Here is a 19,955-nt window from a genome sequence, read left to right on the forward strand (position 1 = left end):
TTTAGGGGTAGGTTCAGGGTTAGTACCTAGGTATTACCCAGTTATAATAACTACTATAATAAGTACATAGTATGTACATGGGAAAAAGGACTGTAAAATGAAGCGTTACCCATATTTTTATATAAGGAGATACCAACTTCCGCAGCTCTACCATTAGAGAAAGCATTAAAGGGATAGTTCACCCAAAAATGAAACTTCTGTCAGTATTTACTCACCCTCATGTTGTTCCAACCCCGTAAGACCTTCGTTCATCTTCGGAACACGAATTAAGATATTTTTGATTAAATCTGAGAGCTGGATCACTCCTCCATAGGCTTCTAAAGGGATTGAAACTTGTTCCCCGAAAAGTTATTAAAGACATTGTTGAAATAGTCCAAGTGACTACAGTGGCTCAATCTTAAGTTCATCAAGCGACGAGAATACTTTTTGTGAACAAAAACAAACAAAAATAACGACTTTATTTCAACTATTCATTTCCTTCTCTCTGGGCCTCGAGTCAGTTCACTAGTGTAATAGCGTAAGCTTCTGTGTTGTACGTCACACGCATCACCCACATGACCAGCGACGGCCAATAGTGAGCCTACGTGTGACGTAGCACTACGCAATCAATCTATGTTAACTGACTCGAGGCCCACAGAGAAGGAAATGAATAGTTGAAATAAAGTATTATATAAAGTCTTTATTTTTGTTTGTTTTTAACACAAAAAGTATTCTCGTCGCTTGATAAACTTGAGATTGAGCCACTGTAGTCACTTGGACTATTTTAACAATGTCTTTAATAACTTTTCTGGGCCTACGGAGGAGTGATCCAGCTCTCAGATTTCATCAAAAATATCTTAATTCGTGTTCTGAAGATGAACGAAGGTCTTAAGGGGTTGGAACAACATGAGGGTGAGTAATTACTGACAGAAGTTTCACTTTTGGGTGAACTATCCCTTTAAGCTATTGAACTGTTGTTGGAGTTTTACTACAGTCAATCACTGTCTGCGGATACCATATAAATTAAAATAAGCTTTTTTAGTTTGTCATTGTAAACTGCAAAAATAGTTGAACAAATGTGTAACGGGGTGTTACGCTTTTTTGGTATCCTTAGATGTTTGTCTTAAAGCGGTTCATAGCTAGCTAACTAAAAATAACACATCCTGATTAATGACAAACATTTGAAGGCAACTCTATGGCTGCCTTGAGTACTTATGTTTTTTTCCTTCCCAGTACTTAAGAATGCAGTAAACAGGTTACGCACAAACAAGACTGCACTCTTGCAAACCATTGACCAAGCATTTGCGTCTATGTGCTTGTGTAGAGTAGTTTTCTGACCTAAGGCTACTATTTTACTCTTTCCCATCCAAATAATATATATATATATATATATATGTGTGTGTGTATATTCGTACGAGTTGTTTGATACATCAAGGAAAACTTCCCAGGCCACTGGAAACAAGAAACTCAAAAGAAAAAGGGTTATGCTGCACCTTTGTACAAAGCACCTTCTGTTTTAACAAATGTCCTATGATAACTTTAAAACATGCAAACAAACTTATTGAGGAGCTATTGTGATTGTGATGAGCACAAAGAGATTGTAAGGAGTACTATTGTATCTCTTATATATAAGAAAGCCGAGTTCTTATATATAGTTCTGTATGCATTTTCCGTCCCCAAAACAAAATATACCTAGTTTCCTTTTTTTGAGTAGTAGAAGCCAGTTAAACAGTAACAGAGCTGGAAACAAAACACTTCAGCTTTGAATCCCTATGCATGGGAAAGTTGCCGAGAGCCCAATCCTGTCCTGCGACCATTGGCCTTGAGCAAAGGCACTTAACCCCAGGTTGCTCTAGGTGGACTCGGATGAAACACTTTGGATGAAACGCATCTGTTAAATGGCAAGTGGAAAAAGTAAATACCATATCTTGCAATACTCATCCAGATGTTAGAAAGCCTCTATAGTGCCTAGGCAAAGAAAGTGTTTGCGACTGTTCTGAATCACTACGATAAAACACTACTATAACCGTAAGTCCCTTTAACAGCTATAGTTCAAGTGCTCATTTCTTTTGGAGATTCTTCCTGATCTGCGTGAATTGTGTCCTACCATCCCATCTTTCGTAGCCCAGGACCTGAGTTCGTATTTGTTACGACTTGTTTTGTGCCTGTCCACTTTTTGGCATTCTCTATCAAACTGTCTTTGTAGCTTCAGCGCCAGTTCTCTGTCCACCTTTTCCTGATTCATTCGCCGGAAAATAGGATCATCAAGCCTGTCGGAGGCATTGCAGCTATCGGTCCGAGATATTTTTGCCTGGAGGTTCTCCTCCAAGTGTTTGGTTTTGTGGCTTCTCTTTTTGCCCCTTTTTGAGGTAGGTCTGTTAAGTACACAGTTCCTGGTGGTGGGCTCGTTTATAAAGTTCTCAGGGTCTACATTTCCCTGATTACAAGGTCCAGCGTGTTTATCTAACATCGGCGCACAGGTTTCTGTGGGTTCACAGAGTGCTTCACATCTGCTACGCCTTTTTGGGGATGAAGTATCTGCAATAGTTTGAGTTGTCGACCTGACATGAGCGCTAACTGGCTGTGTATCTTCCTCTTTGTTACACTGATCAAATATAAGCCGTCGTTTATTACAGACTACAAGTTTATCCTTCTGATCCTTAGACCCTTTGGCACTTGACTCACAAATGCACTGATGATCCTTCAAGCCGTCCATGGCTACAGCACAGCTGCAGAGTTGGCTGTCCCGTTCTTCTACGGGACTCAGCTTATGGCTAGGATCCTCTGCGATCGGACTTGTGACTGTACCTTTTGAGGTCACCTTGATGCTCTGACGATCGACTTCAATCTGCTTCCACTTCTGCAAGATGGTGGGGCTGGCCTCGTAGCTTGTGGACTTCTGCAGAGTGCGTGTCAAGTTCCTAGGGGTCGACTTCACGATCGTAGGCTCCAAAAGTCGCCCGTCGGGCAACCTTTTGGGTGGCGTGCATGGTGAGCAGACGATAGGCTTGAAATGGTTGAGTTCTTCCGATATGCTATCATTACTCTCGGGGCTAATGGACCTCTCTGGTTTCGTCTGAAGCACAACAGAAACGGAAGAGGTGTGGATGCCCCTCCAGTGGTGTCTCTTATCTAGGCTCAGTACCGGGGCTGAAAAAGACAGACTGTTCTCCGAGGAGAGAAGGATTCCAGCGTTGTAACTATGAGTGATGCTTGCCTAGAGCGGGGAAAGAGTGGGAGAGTGGTATTAGGGCTGGGTAAAAATATTGATTCATCAATGCATTGCAATTATTTGTTCCTCAATTCAATATCGATTCATCAAATCCTATGAATAGATTCAGCCCACCGGCCAGTGGCGGCGCTGTGGGCAACACTCTAATGAGAGCGTTCAGTTGTACAAGACGCGCTTTACCTAAACAGCAAGATGATGGACAGTAGCTGCACTCCGTTCAAGCCTGCACCACCAACCAGGGACGTCGTTAGGCCTATTTTAGGGGGGCTGAAGCTTCCCAAAAAATGTTCCTAAGCCCCCCTAAATGATAATAAAAACAACAATAAGTCTCCGGGAGTCTCCCGCATATTGATAGCGGCTCCCTGATGTCCGCAAATTAGTTCAAATCTCCCGAAATCTAGAGCTCGCGAGCTCCAAACCGCGTAGCGCGCGCACGACAGAGGAAGAGAGTGAGAGTCCTTGCGTGTTTTTGCAAATGTGCGGGCGTGTGCCTCACGAAGTGCATTTTTGTTATGAGTATGCACATTTTGTGTTTCTGTTTACATTTCTTTTATAACTTGAATGTATAGGAAGAAAGAAATATACTTTCTATTACAGTTACATGCACTTTAGAGGTGTTAATAAAGCACCTGTTTGTTACAGTTGTGGTTTATTCAACACATGTACAATATTGTACAGTATGTTCTGCTAAATAAACCATGACAGGAAACATGCTGGGGTCAATTTGTTCTTAAACATTGGTAATACTCCACACATCATTTAAAAATATACTCAGGTACTTAATTACTTGTGTATTTACTAATTATTGAATCAATATCGAAGCTAATAAATCAATATCGAATCGAAATCGAATCGAAGCTTCAAGAATCGAAATTGAATCGAATTGTGAAATTCCTAACAATGCCCAGCCCTAAGTGGTATGACTGACAATAAAAGTGGATTCACTGGAAAATTTGCCTTTTGTCAAGCCTACCACTGATTGCAACAACAGTCCAATTGTGCTTCTGAAGAGCCAAGGTCTGGCAGAGATTAGCTCCTACCTACCCCTAAAACACTCTCCTGGAAGTTTCTAATCATTTTGAAGACATTGATTAACTGGTTCAGCTCTGTTTAATTAGAATTGGAGATAAACTTCAGGAGCAGGATTGGACACCCCTGTGGGTCGGGTTCGGTATTTGTGGTCTCAAATAATTTAAAATGAATGAGCTTTTTCCGAATGTACGTGAGAAGACTTGAATTCTTTTAAATTATGTTGAGCATTTCACAAAATGTTATTATTTAAATCAATGTTACCTCACTTTTTCGAATTTTTCTCCGAATCCGCACTTCTATGTGCAATGGACTATATGCACAGTTGTTTCTGCAAATCATTGATCCACAGTTTTTCTTCTTTCAACGAGCGTCTTGCATTAATTAAAATAAACTTTAATAATCTTATGGTCAGATAAATAACATTACCTCAAAAGTTATAGGACGTTATGAGGTTACAGTGATGAGTGATTGACATTTTAGCACTTCACCGCGTACTTGTGTGTTCATGTCAAGTGCATTTTTGAGAAACGCATACAGAAAAGTAAAACGTTTGTAACCTCACACACAGAAATCCAACTTATAGCTATGAGATCCATCAGGAAAAGCCATTTTCTTAATTATGCTGCGTGTTCATGCAGGGATTTTCTTTTATGTGTGCACCGTAGATGAGGTAATTAACGTTGCAGACAACACTAGCAAATCAAAATTCACTGTTCACAATTGAAAGCCGAACTCAAGGGATAACTTTTATCCATCGGGCAGGCAATAATATTAAATAAGTAAATAAATAAATGAAAGTAATGGAGCAGTGGCCAAATCAGTCAGCAGGACACTTTATGTTCGGGTCCAGTCGGGTTAAAAAATAAATGCCTTTGGGTAGGGTCGGACTCGGGTCTACTTTTATCGGGTCTGTCTTGGGTCGGGTTTTTCTTTAAAAACAAATAATTTATGCATGTCGTATTTGTGTAAGAAGTGATTTGAGTCGGGTACAAATTTTAGAATCCGAGAAGACCTCTAACATGAACATCTCCAAGTAGAACGTCCCGGGTTGTCTTCTCATAATTACGGTATTTACAACATAGCTTGAACCTATAATCACCCAATCGTTGCCCACTATGCCACAGCATCTATATAGTAGGACATGTCCAAGGCACTCAACGAAGTTTTGGACCCGAACCCCCTTGGATCTCGGGTCGGACCTCAGGTTTTCGCATCCAAGTGGACCCGTGAAGACCTCTAGTTCACGTCCTCGGAATCAGAATTATGCATTTCTACAACAACATTATCAACTTTTTTTTGGGTGGGGGTTGGGGGGGACATAAAAATTTAACTTTTTGTCAAACAATGTGCTGAGCAATGAGCTTTACTGTTAAAATCAAAACATGGAAGAAATTGTGATTATTCCTTAAAAAAGAAATGTTTGATGATAATCTATTTGTATTAGTATTATCATTACATTGAGCCGTATCTAAATTCTACTGTACAACAGTAATATATTTCTATCAAGTTAAACCGAACTTTTATTTTGACGGGTTGCCATGAAGACCTTTGAGTTTCTGTGTGTTTGACATGACGAAATTTTTTCTCAAGTGAAGCGGTTAAATCCTCACGAACTGACTTTCAAAGTGGATCTAGAATCTGGAGATGAAGTTCATGCATTCGTGTCCTCATTTAGGCAAAAAACAGCACGAGCGCCACACATGCTTCAGTGTGTGCGTGTGTGTGTGTGTGAAATGAAATTCTGCGTCATCTGCACCATTCATTCACACTGAACATGTAGGACTCGTATTTAAATAGTATTTTTGCAGTTTAATATTCACACACTATATCGCTATTTGATCTCAAGTGTACTGAACTTCTATATTGCAGAATCATAGCCGCTAAAGTTACAACATAGAGCTCGTGCGCCCGTTTTTTATTTTATTTTTATATTTATAATATATTTTTGTCATTATTTCAGGGGGGGTGGTGAGCGTTTTGAGGGGGCGACCAAACAATGGTGGGAGTAACACTGCAACGGCAAAATGAATCTGGACCGGTCATGTGGCACAAGTCAGAACAAGCTCTCAGACAATTCTGAGTTTAACAAGATGTAATTACAAGTTCTATGAGGACGTGAACTCTTTGTACAAGTTGAAATCTTGTAATTACGGTATTTGAACACACCTATACACTAAAAAAAGCTGTGGATTTGAGAAATAAAAATGTTCTGCACTGAAATCTGTTTTCTAGTGCAGGGAGAACTCCAGCGTTTCTACTCAGTAAGGCAGGTTCGATCCCCAAAAGCATACTTCCTGTGTCCACGTTCCACTGTGGAAAATGAAGTATACCTGAGCCTGCAAACTTAGGTTTCTCTAGGACAGAGTTCTTCAAATCTGGCCTTAGAGGTCCACTGTGCTTTTTTTTCAAACTTGCCTGCTTGTAATTTTCTAGTAATCCTGAAGACCTAGATTAGCTTGTTCATGTGTGTTTAATTAGGGCTGGACCTAAACTAAACTGCTTTGGATAAATGTGTCTTCTAAAGGGTTGCTTACTAAAATATATTCACATTTTTTTCAGCACTCTGAAGTGAAGTCGAGAGCCAAATATATTTCTCAGAACAGGACTGGTGTTTTATCTAACAATACACCCTAAACAACAAATTAGACTGATGATTACACATCCAGGCAATAACTGAAATATTATACCTTGTCAGGAACAGCATGATGTGTGTGAACTCTGCTTTTTCCTCTGCCATCCTCAGAATCCGTACAGCTCCTGCTCCTCTGAACGGCACTGCTATGAAGACAACTGTAATGCAGCACAATGATGGTATGGATGTTTATTATCTCTATGTAACACCTCAAAATTTGATATTTATTGAGAGAAGGATCACAATTAAGTCACAATATTTAAGCTTTCCTTTAAACTGTAGATATTCTGCTATAATCAAACGTACATATAAACCTATATATACATACATATATATATATATATATATTAAAAGGTTCAAACAACATAATTTGCTTGACACTTTTGGCCACTACATAATTTGTATGCCTCCATGCCTAATTTTCATAGTTTTGGTAACTGTTTTTAAAAAATGTGGAAAATTGTCATATAAGGAATAAATAGGTGTTTTTTTTTTCATGTTAGTGTTTTCCATGCCCCGCCGTTCTAGATACAATGAAAAATCGTAATTCTACCACTAATTATAAATACTAAGCACATAAATGCATTTAAAATATGAAGTAAATATGTGAAGTGCAATACCCTCTATTGAAAGCAGGGGAGCATCTCGTTTTTCGTACAAATGCTGAAACGTGTCTGGTCCTCTTTCCCACTGGCTCTTCATTCTCAGAGTCTGACACTCCACAGAACTGAAACACAGTAACTACAGTGTAAGGCAGATGTAATTAAGCAGTAGCTAAATAGTTAATAATAGAAATATGCCAAACTGTGAAGTTTATGAAATAACTGTATGTGTGCATGTTTGTTTACACCCAGCTTGGACCTAAGTGGGTAACAACGAAGAAGAATTTTAAACATACAGGATATTGACAATGTATGAGCATCCCACAGTCTTCTTTTCTATGGATTTTTTTCTTTTTCTCTTCAGTTTCTTCACTGCATCCACCCTGAAAAATAACCCTGTGCTTTATATATATATATATATGCAACTGTATTTCATGCTATCCACCTTATTCCTGACGAGCTTACTGCGTTTTGAATTATGGGCGGCACTTCCGGTTTGGGGAACTCCCATTCAAAAAGACTGAAACGAATCATTTCAAATCATAAGGTTGCCCTACAAATAAAGCTGATCCGTCAGTTTGACTTAATGAGCTATCAGTTTTCTTTCATGTTTTATCTAAGAATAACATTAGAATAACGTAACACTTGGTATTTTAACGTAACATGTTATAACAAGAATATCTATAGTAAGAGCTCTGCATTTTTTTCCTCATGATTATTTTCTCTTTTCCTTTTGAATTTCGCTGTAATAGTATGATAAAGGTCAACATATACTGCACATTTGTGGTCTGTTCTCCCGATTTAATTTACGATGTATAGGCCTACCATTAATTATTCACTGGAATCCTCCCCAAATCCTCACGTCTCTTTCCAGGTTTGGTTTCTCAGGTAAATACAATTTATTATGTGTCAAAATGACTGAAATCACTTTATAACAGTATCACGCAATGCTGAAGTAAAACACTTTTTTTTTTTTATTAAGGCAACATATGTTACATAATACAGATTACCACAGTGATATTTAACCGTCCGATTTTGCTGTGGAAACATTCACGCTTTTGAGATTATTCATGGTCTGTTGAAAGTACCTTGTTGATGCTTTTACACTTTTAAATGTCCTTTTAATGTACAATGGTTGAAGGGTGAGTAGAATAATGTAATGTCATCGTACACGGTTTAAAAAAAAATATATATATATATTATTGCATCCATAGAGCTAGCATTCACTGATTGTTTACAGTTTAACGGAAGTTACACCCATAATTCGCGCAAAGCGTCATGGGCCGCAGGAATACTGTGGATAAGGAGAACAAGTAAAACAAGCTTATTAGAAATGCCAAATATGTGCAGACCATTATTTAAATCCCTTATGAACGATGTTTGTGAACTTTCCACTTTGTTGGAACAATAGTAATTTGATCAAATGTTAATACTGGGGTATTTACAAGGTACTACAGGTTAATAAAAAAAAAATAGCATGGTCCAAGAACATTGTAATACTATAATTTGCATTTGTAAAGTAGGCAAACATTAATGTCATGTGAGAAAATGGCAATGAAGAATGCAATGCAAACAATTGACTCAGTAGTGTCATGACTCTGTAACTTACCTTCATCTTTTGTTTCTCGTACTCTTGACGCATTTCTCCAGGCTTATGAATTGGCACAGGCGCACGAAAAATGTCTAAGACATGAAAACATAAACATATCCGAAATCACAAAAAAAGAAGACAAAATGGTCAATTGGCTTCCCTTTGTTTTAACACCAATTTATACACACTATTGGGACCAAACCATGACAAACACATTTGATGCTCTCTAGACTCTCAGTTTTGTCACTAGCTCCGCCCACTGGACACACACATGCCTGGACAAGTTACCTCTCATTTCACATTCAATCAAGTTTACAAACAACCAGGTTAGGAATAGGATACCAACCACACTAGAATGTCTTGTAAGTCATAGCGAAAACTAAATTTTGAATAAACAATTTTTTTATTATAAAACAAATTCTTAAATTAGTTTCAATACTTAATAAAGTCTAAATTCCATCACGTAGTTATCACGTTGACCACGTTCTGATGGTCATTAACTTGTTTTCTGTGTATTATCCGAGGTCTGAAAACATGCCATATTTTTTCGTTATTTTGACCAGTTGTCATTTTATGCAAATAAATGATCTAAATGACAATATTTATGATTGAAATTTGGAAATAATGTCAGTAGTTGGTAGAATAATACAAAAATGTTAATTTTACTCAAACAGATACATATAAATAATAAATCCAGATAAACTGCTAATTATGCAGTGGGTTCTTATTCTTTTCCCAGAGCTGTCAGAATATAATAATAATAATAATAATAATAATAATAATAATATATATATATATATATATATATATATATATATATATATATATATATATATATATATATATATATATATACATAAAATACGTGTTATAAAATTAGCTACTTAAATCGTCTTACGTTGTGTTTATTTATTTATTTTTATTAAAAACGCTCGTTGCGCGTCACACGCGACGTCACTGTGAATTTGTAGACACAGACCAAACGTTAAAAACAGCGCAGTCAGTCCTGTGTGAAGTGTGTGTGAACGCCCCCCAACAAAACACTGCTGTTTTCCTTCGGATTACAGTTCCCGGTTTTAAAAATCACATTTATGTTTCATATTATAATATCAACACTCGACAATAAAAATATAATTTGTTATTCTTGAGTTATTTGGTGAAACGGTCATCTGAACTGAAATCACTGAACGCGTACAACTGTCTGCAATGTCATTCGGCGATTTCTCCAAGAGTAAACAATGATTTCAAACTCATGATTATGTAATATTCGTCAAGTCACACTGACTAACCCCCGTCCGCGACCTCCCCGTCCCTCTGCTCCATCCTCCGCTTGCATCTCTCCGGGTGACTGAGGCGGACCAGCTCCCACAGCTCGGTGTTGACCAGGCTCTTCTCCCGGGACTGTTTGCGGGCCCAGCTGGACACCCGCAGCCGGCACAGCGGACAGCACAGGCTGATCAGCTTCACCGTCCGCTGGAAGCAGTGCAGGCACACCGAGTGTCCGCAGGGCATCGTCACCGGCTCCAGGAGTATCTCCGAGCACACCGGACACCGAGCCTCCTCCAGAGACAGCGGAGCGGCGTGAGCGCCAGGCCTGGTTTTGCCTCTCTGTCCCAGTCCAGTGGATTTGGCGGACCCCACCGCCGCCATCTTCGTTGGTATGAGTCGAGTGACTCGAGTCTGGGTTTGAAAACACGCCCCGCCCTCTCGTGACGTCACGTGCAGCGGTGGAACCACAGTCTATGGGAGGAACGACCATTTTAATTTTTTGATTATTATTTTATACAAGTATCGGGGCACTTAACTTAATCTTTAAAAAAATATATATATAAAAGTTTTGAACTCACTATTTTTAATGTGTTTGAAAGAAGTCTCATCAAGCCTGCATTTGTTTGATCAAAAATGTAATTTTGTGAAATATTAGTAACGTACAATTTAAAATAATGGTTTTCTGTTTTAATATGTTTTAATATAACGCAAAGCTGAATTTTCAGCATCATTACTGCAGTCTTCAGCGTCACATGATCCTTCAGAAATCATTCTAATGACAATTTATCAACAATGTTGGAAACAGTTGTGCTGCTCAATATTTGTTATAACCTGTGATACAGTTTTCAGGATTCTTTGATGAAAAAAAGTTTTAAAACAACAGCATTTATTTCAAATATAAATATTTTGTAACAATATACACTACCAGATTATCTTTAACTGGACAATAACTAGAGCTGTCCTAGAGCTGTGGTAAAGCCCTAAACAATATGTTACGGTAATTTCTATTATCACTGTAAAGCTGCTTTGAAACCATCCATACATAAAGCGCTATATAAATGAAGATGACTTGACCAGTCAAAAGATTGGGGTCATTATTATTTTTATTTTTTTAAAGACATATAATACTTTTATTCTGCAAGGATGTGTTAAAATGCCAGCAACATTTTTGTTTTTTCAACATTGATAATACTCAGAAATGTTTCTTAAGGATTAAATCAGAATGATTTCTGAAGGATCATGTGACTGAAGACTGAAATTATGTGAAAAAATCAACTTTATAACACAGAAATAAATTACATTTTAAAGTATATTAAAACCATTATTTTAATTTTTAATAAAATTTCACAAAATAAATCTGTATTTTGGATTTAATTTTTAAACTGCTAGCGCACTAAACCAGTAGATGGCAGTACTGCCTCCCGCTTCCGCCTTCTCCGCCCTCTGGAGCTGAAGTAAGTAGAGTAAGTCCGTACTGGCAGCACTACAGCGCGTACAGTAAGAAGAATGACTGTCTTTTAACACATCTTGTGTTTTTACTGTACACGCTCATAAAGCATAGATGGAAATCTCTGCTTAATGAGCGTACAACATCATATTATATTGGAATTTGCTGTTATCATCTTTATATTCGGTGCATCCTCTTTTAGAACTGGTGTAAAATGAGGACATTACAGTTAGTGATGGATTTCTCGGAAAAACTATCAGATTAATTGCAGATTAAGTTAACAGATTAATTGATTCGTCGGGTCATAAAAGTATATATGGATAGTTGATAGATAGCAGAAATTAAATGTAAAGAAAAAAAAAAGAAGTTGTTCGTATTTATTGCTACGTGCTTGTATTATACCCAACATGATTCCATAAAACAGGATTGCTATTTATGAAATTATGAAAAAAAAGTTAAATTACTTTGAAGAAGAAAAAAACTACACTGCAGGAAACTGCTTTCATTACTTCACAATGTCATGCCAACCTCCTTTGAATTATGTTTTATGGACAAATTAAGTTGGGCAAAATATGGAACTAATTGTGACCTTGTTTTCCACCCATGTAGTTGATGCTTCAAAAGCTCATCTGAAGACACAATGTCAGTCGGTAAGGCTGCTGTCAAGGTGCTGCATTTAGGGAGGATATCCTACGGTAGTGCCTTGAAGATACAGCAGCAGCACATAAAGCAACATCTGGCTTCGTCAAGCATCAGCCCAAACACTTTATTACTGTGTGAACATGAGCCTGTGTACACCATTGGCATCAGACAGGCTCCTTACCCTCCTGAGGAGGAGCGAAGACTCAAAGACCTGGGCGCAGACTTCTTCCGTACCAACCGAGGAGGTCTAATAACTTTCCATGGACCTGGTCAGTTAGTGTGTTATCCCGTCCTCAACCTGGGCTGCTTTAAGAAGAGTGTGAGATGGTACGTGTGTGAACTGGAAAGGACTGTGATCAAGATGTGCAGTAAATTTGGGATCAACGCCTCCACTTCTCCAGATACAGGTGTCTGGGTGGGCAACAACAAAATTTGTGCAATTGGTAAGTAACTTATACCACAGTGGGGCGGCCAGCATAGAGAGGACTGACAGCATAATAGGCTGTCAGCTCAAAATGTTTTTGCTCATCTGTGTGTGTATGTATGTATGAATATATATATATATATATATATATATATATATATATATATATATATATATATATATATATATATATATACACTACCATACAAAAGTTTGGGGTGGCTAAAATCTTTTTTAAGGAAAGAAGTTTAACTGGGGCTGCATTTATTTGATTAAAAATACAGTAAAATAGTAATATTGTCGATTGGATTAATATTACAATATAATTAAACGTTGAAATATTTTTAAATATTTTTTTTTTTATCCTTCAGAAATCACTCTAATACGCTTATTTGGATTTCGCAAAACATTTATTATTATTATCAGTGTTGAAAGTTGTGCTGCTTAATTTTTGTGGAAACCATGATATGTTTTTTTTCCAGGATACTTTGAATAGAATGTTTAAAAGAACTGCATTTTTTTAAATAGATTGTTTGGAACAAAGTCTTTACAGTCACTTTTGATCAATTTAATGCATCTTTGCAAAGTATGGAAGCTATTTCCGCCACACAATAAAACATTTTAAAAGATAATTGCGACTTTTTATCTCACAATTGCATGTTTATATCTCAAAACTCTGACTTTATAACCTTCGTAATTGTGAGTTTATATCTTGTAATTCTGACTTTATAACACGCAATTGTGACTTTATATCAGACAATTCTGACTTGTGAACTTCTGAACTCGCAATTGAAATTTTGAGAAACTAGCAATTGTGAGAAAAAAAATACTTTTTTAGCTTCCATGGCAAAGGTTTAATTTCTTTAAAAATAAATCTTATTGAGCCCAAACTTTTTCACCAGTGTATAGAATGTTCCCAAAAGCATTTTCATTGTCACAATTTACATTTGATTGGTTACTTAAAAAAAGTGCATTTTATTTTATCATATAATTTCTTTGTATAAAATGTTTCAACAATATATTTCCTGCTTTAAATGGAGAGAAAAGTCATACGGAAGAGGATTAGGGCCAAGCAATAATAAAAAATAAAACCATCTCGAGAATAAAGCCATTGTGATTCGAGAAAAAAATCGTTAAATTTCGAGAAAAAAAACTAGAAATACAATCTTGAGAATAAACTCATTAAATTTCGAGAATAATGTCATTGTGTTTCGAGAAAAAAAACTCGTTAAATTTCGAGAAAAAAGTCGAAATAATCGTGAGAATAAACTCATTAAATTTCAAGAATAAAGTCGTTGTGTTTGGAGAAAAAAAGTCGAAATGAAATGTAGAGAATAACGCATTCGATCAGTGTTCATTGCATAGCCTATACTGATAGAGGACATGGCAGAGTTAGATCACTTAGTCAAGCTATATTTTAGATTTTCTTTCAGTAACAAAGAAATACTATCAACTTTAGCTAATTATGACAGAATAATAATTAGCATACAAACTTTAAAGAGAATTTGCAAGCGGCTAGCTCTTTTTAGAAGAAAAAATCAGTCCAATTTCCTCAATGTACTCGCTTTTGTCCAACATGAAATGACAACCAGTGGACGAATGCAAGGTTACCGCTGGCTTCACCTACGCGCAATTCATCAGGGTTTCGTGGTTTCACAGGATACCATCAGACGCATTATTATTAAACTTGTTGATCCTCAAGGTATGGAATTTCGACGAAGGAGACGCTTGAGAAGATGCCAGTAGCCTACACTTGCTCTGGCCCAAATGCAGTCTGGCATATGGACAGCTATGATAAATTAAAACCGTACGACATTGCCATTAATAGGCAATAGCCAGTTACTTCATAAAAACAGTTACTGGCATAGGAGGGTGTCCAGTTATTACTGTTGTCCAGTGTGACAGTTATTATTCTGTCATAATTAGCTAAAGTTGATAGTATTTCTTTGTTACTGAAAGAAAGTCTAAAATATAGCTTGACTAAGTGATCTAACTCTGCCATGTCCTCTATCAGTATAGGCTATGCAATGAACACTGATCAAATGCGTTATTCTCTACATTTCATTTTGACTTTTTTTCTCGAAACACAACGACTTTATTCTCGAAATTTAATGAGTTTATTCTCACGATTATTTCGACTTTTTTCTCGAAACTTAACGAGTTTTTTTCCCAAAATTCAACGACTTTATTCTCAAAATTTAACGAGTTTATTCTCAAGATTATTTCGACTTTTTTCTCGAAATTTAACAAGTTTTTTTTTTCAAAACTCAACGACTTTATTCTCGAAATTTAATGAGTTTATTCTCAAGATTGTTCTTCGAGTTTTTTTTTCTCAAAATTTAACAAGTTTTTTATCGAAACTCATCGACTTTATTCTCGAAATGTAACGAGTTTATTCTCAAGATTGTCAAGATAAAATCAGGACCCCAGATTTTGGACAAATAAAGTTCAAGAGAAGAATGTGATCAAGTATTCTGTTGGTAATTGTCTTGTTTTGCAGGTATCCATTGTGGAAGATACATCACCTCTCATGGGTTGGCTCTTAACTGCAACACAGACATGAGTTGGTTTGATAACATTGTGCCATGTGGGATTGTGGGAAAAGGTGTGACCTCACTGAGCCGAGAGCTGGGACGGGATGTCTCGACTGAAGAGGCCAGACCAAAACTGCTGGAAGCCTTTACTGAACAATTTAACTGCACTTTAACATATAATGTTAGCTTCAGTTGAAACACATTTATAATTAACTTCTTAATTGTAAACATTAGTCTTTTTTAATAAACAAATGTTTAAAAATGTCTGCTTGTAATATTATTAAAAAATAATTGCATTTTTTGCATTGTCAATTTACCTTCCCATAAAAATATTTTGTTGGTACCATGGGACAGTGAGGGTTTCAGTGTTGCTATTACTACATGGTACCCCAAAGTGCTTCAAAGAATATCAATGTGCACTTAGTGTAAAAAAAATGTTGTTCATGGTCGACCAAACCAGATTTTCTTCAGGTTTTTTTTTTTAGGAATAATAATTGCTTTACCCAGTAGAGAGACCAATATGAACAATAAAGACCAGGAATGCAGTTCACATCTGCAAAGGTAAAAGTGAGCAATAGATCAATGAGTTTTAGGATCCAACCTTGATCTAACTTAAAATACAGAAACACTAATATTAGGCCTATGCAAAATCAATTAAGGTCATCTGTGCAAATACTAAGATTCTGATTGGTCATGAGTGTAGATAATTCTAGAAATGTTCCAGGATTGTGTTCCACAAAGTAAATGTTGTTATTTAAATAAAATAATTGGTTACCCTTCGATACACTATATTCTTGATTTTTAAGCAAAACATGTTGTTCGCATGTGAATCCAGGAGGGCTGGATTGCCAAAACATTAAAACCACCTGACTAATATCATGTAGGTCCCAAAACAGCTCTGATCGAACGAGGCATAGATTTCACAAGAGCTCTGAACGTATCCTGGGGTTTCAGCCACCAAGACAAGTTGTGAGATGGGAATTGCAAGGCCTCCAGGATCGGATTTGTTGGTTCAGCACATCCCTCAGATGCTCAGTCAGATTGAGATCTGGGGAATTTGGAGGCCAAAGCAAAACCTTGATTTATTTTTGTCATTTTCCTTAAACCATTCCTGAATTATTATTATTTTTTTATTTTATTTTTGCAGTGTGGCATGGTGCAGTATCCCGCTGAAAGGCCACTGCCATCAGGGAACACCATTGACATGTAGAGGTGCCCGTGGTCTGCAACAATCTTCATGTAGGCTGTGGCATAAACAATGTATGTCAAAGTAACATCCACATGAATGCCAGTACTCAAGGTTTTCCAGCAGAAACATTATCAAGAGAATAAAACTTCCTCAGTGCGTCCTGCTGCCATCTCTTCCCCAGGTAAATGATGCACATACACTCGGCCATCCAATAGATCTAAAAGAAAACATGCTTAACCTGACCAGGCAACCTTCTTTCATTCTCCATGGTTGAGTTCTGATGCTCGCACACTCTTATAGGCGCTTTCGGCGGTTGACGGGTCCAGTCATCATGGGCAGTCTGACCAGTATACGGCTGTGGTGAACTTGATTTCACCAAATCCAACATCTCTGATCCTGGAACAATATTCCAATCAACCAATCAGATTTGAGGGACAAGTTTACAGTTTAAGCTTACATCCAGGGTTAGGTGCTATTCACATAATAATTGTTACTCACCTATCATTTCCCTCTCATTTCAAGGTTATGGGTAGGGTTAGATTTAGGGTTAGGGATATTGTTAGGACTACATTTTCGATCAGAACTGTTGTTCCAGGATCAAAAAAATATGTTGACCCAGGAACAGGTCTTACTTGGCAAAATCACGGTGACTCTGTGGCTAAACAGACAGATACTCAGCAAACTGTGATGCACGGTGTGTTCTGACACTTTTCTATCATGAGCAGCCCAATGTTTTTCAGCAATATGAGCTACAGCAGCTCTACTGTGTGATCAGACCATGACGGTCTAGCCTTCACTTCCCACATGTGTTTTGATCGATCGGATCAAAAGTAGATAAAGGAGACACATTTCTGTTTACACCTGGAGTTTTTAGTCTCTAGTCCACTTTCAATCACTTCTGTCATGATTTGTTTGAAGGGGGAGGGTCTATGGGCTTTTTTCAGATATTTCGATCTAATTGACGAAATAAGCTCACACATTATACATATACGGGACTAGAGGCGACGGAGAGCAGCAAGGCATTGAATGAAGTGAGTGCATGTTAGAATGGTGATGGTGGAATGGTGAGAATAAGTAAGTAAAATTTATTTGTATAGCACTTTTCATAGATAAAAATCACAAAGTGCTTCACAGCATAATGTTATACAATACAACAAAGTACAATACAATGCATAGGGAAAAAATTATTAAAAGACAATGGAAAACGTAGAAGCAAAATACCATAAAAAACCCACGTCTAACTAAAAGCCTGTTTGAATAGCAGCGTCTTTAGTTGCTTTTTAAAAGAATCAACGGAATTCACACAACGTAGAAAACGAGGTAAAGCATTCCACAGCCTAGGTGCCACTGCTTGGAAGGAACGATCCCCTCTGGTTTTAAAATGAGTGTGGGGAACCACTAACAACCTCTGACCTGACGACCTCAAACTGCGGGTCGGAGTATGAAGCTGTATCAACTCAGAGATGTAGGGGCGAACTTGACCGTGCAGGGCTCTAAAAGTAAGGACGAGGATTTTAAATTGAATTCTATACTGGACAGGTAACCAGTGAAGTGCGCTAACACAGGTGATGTGTGCTCTTTTGTTAATGTGAGTTAAAAGCCTTGCAGCAGAGTTCTGAACAGCCTGGAGACGGTAAAGCTTGCTCAAACAAGTAAAAAGACTGTTACAGTAATCTAAACGAGATGAGATAAAAGCATGAATAATCACCTCTAACTCGCCCCTTGACACCAGCATACTTAATTTGGATATATTCCTCAGTTGGAAGAAACAGTTTCTGACTAATTGTTTAGAGTGATACTCTAAGGACATCGCAGAATCAAAAACAACACCTAAGCTTCTGAGGCTCGGCTGAACCGAGCCTAAGTCAACAATATGCTGTGTAATCTGAGGGATTTTACTTTCAGGGGCGATAATCAGTGTTTCTGTTTTCTCTGAGTTCAGAAGCAGGAAGTTGTCAGATAACCACTGTTTAATACTGGTCAAGCAGTTGGCTAAAGAAGACAATTTATGGAACTCAGTTTCCTTGAACGAGCAGTACAGTTGAATATCATCCGCATACAGATGGTAAGATATGTCATTGAATTGACTAATTATCTGTCCTAGCGGGAAATATATACAAAAGGAACAGGATGGGTCCCAAAATAGAACCCTGAGGTACCCCACACGACAATCCTGCAGTTTCAGACATGATCTGATTTACATAAACACTAAAACTTCTACCAGAAAGGTACGATGAAAACCATTTTAAAACTGATCCAGACACCCCTATCAGATCATGGAGTCTATTTATCATAATATTATGATCAACCGTATCAAAAGCAGATGAAAGGTCCAAGAGAACCAAAACTGTGTATTCCTTAGAGTCAGCTGAGATCAGAATGTCACTAGAAACTTTAAGTAATGCAGTTTCTGTGGAGTGCTTTTTACGGAAACCAGACTGGAATTTGTCAAACAGCTCGTGATTCTCTAAGAAAAGGGTGAGTTGTTCAGCTACAACTTTTTCTAAAATTTTTGACATGAATGGAAGTTTGGATATCGGCCTGTAGCTCAGGTTGCAATGCTTCCAAACTGGGCTTTTTAAGTACAGGCTTAACAACAGCATGTTTAAAAAAAACAAGGAGCGACACCAGTTAAAAGTGAAGTATTTAACAACTCCACAATTCAGGGGCCAATAGAATCAAATGCTTGTACAAATAGCACAGTTGGGAGAACATTGTGCTTAGTATGTTTTTCATCTTCAAACCAAACTTCAGAAGAATCAGAAAGAGCTTTATTGCCAAGTGTGCTTGCACACACAAGGAATTTGTTTTGGTACTGAGGCTTCCAGTGGACATATACAAATACAAATACAACATGAAACATAATACTACAAATTATAAGAATAATAAAAATAAAAATATATGAGAATAAAACATAAAACAACTTGGGTCTTCAGCCAACGAAGTTTAAATCCTGTCAGGCTAGAGCGCTTCCCATAATGTTTACATGCCAGTCAGTCACATTATAGGTTCTTCATGGAACCATAAATGCCAATAAAGAATTTTTTAAACCTCAGATGAGATTTATGACTCTCAAAAAGGCCTGATGATGTCACCAGAGAGCATCCTCATAAAAAAGTGCCTTATTGAGAATGTCTGAAGCCATGGTGAAACAGTTTCATGAGTCTGTCAACTTCCAAATTCACTAGTTCCATTTTTTTTCTCTGTCCAACTTTTACTTTGTGTGAAAACAGTGCCAAATTTTACGAGCAGTAATTATGTTTTTGGAGCAGCTCTCTGTAAAGACTCTTTTGTAAACATGATTTATAGTCTGTCAGGCTTGTGGAAAAGGCAGGCCTGTGGTGGACCAGCAGTGATTTATAGCTGTTTTTTCCCTCTGATC

At 37.4% G+C, this 19,955-nt stretch overlaps 2 protein-coding genes across 4 annotated transcripts; one reads left to right on the forward strand and one right to left on the reverse strand.

Moving 5' to 3' along the window:
• Positions 1–1,396: 1,396 nt before the first annotated feature.
• Positions 1,397–10,718, reverse strand: rnf169 (ring finger protein 169). Of its 2 annotated transcripts, none has more exons than XM_077207663.1 (6): positions 10,358–10,718; positions 9,087–9,160; positions 7,774–7,860; positions 7,496–7,602; positions 6,931–7,021; positions 1,397–3,196 (listed from the first exon to the last, which is right to left on the reverse strand). In XM_077207663.1, exons 1-6 carry the CDS (start codon positions 10,716–10,718, stop codon positions 2,018–2,020), a joined length of 1,899 nt encoding a protein of 632 aa, XP_077063778.1. In that variant the 3' UTR covers positions 1,397–2,017. The 2 variants fall into 2 exon arrangements, with proteins under 2 accessions (XP_077063778.1, XP_077063777.1); XM_077207662.1 differs by having other exon boundaries at positions 6,931–7,033.
• lipt2 (lipoyl(octanoyl) transferase 2) lies at positions 10,589–19,471 on the forward strand. Of its 2 annotated transcripts, none has more exons than XM_077207665.1 (3): positions 10,589–10,726; positions 12,394–12,869; positions 15,351–16,164. In XM_077207665.1, the coding sequence occupies exons 2-3, from the start codon at positions 12,425–12,427 to the stop codon at positions 15,578–15,580; spliced, it is 675 nt and encodes a 224-aa protein (XP_077063780.1). In that variant the 5' UTR covers positions 10,589–10,726; positions 12,394–12,424; the 3' UTR covers positions 15,581–16,164. The 2 variants fall into 2 exon arrangements, with proteins under 2 accessions (XP_077063780.1, XP_077063779.1); XM_077207664.1 differs by lacking the exon at positions 10,589–10,726 and adding an exon at positions 11,772–11,834 and having other exon boundaries at positions 15,351–19,471.
• Positions 19,472–19,955: the final 484 nt, after the last annotated feature.

Source organism: Siphateles boraxobius, unplaced genomic scaffold (assembly GCF_051911475.1).
Source record: "Siphateles boraxobius isolate OS27281-9 unplaced genomic scaffold, OSU_SipBor_1 6, whole genome shotgun sequence".
Classification (NCBI taxonomy): Eukaryota; Metazoa; Chordata; class Actinopteri; order Cypriniformes; family Leuciscidae; genus Siphateles; species Siphateles boraxobius.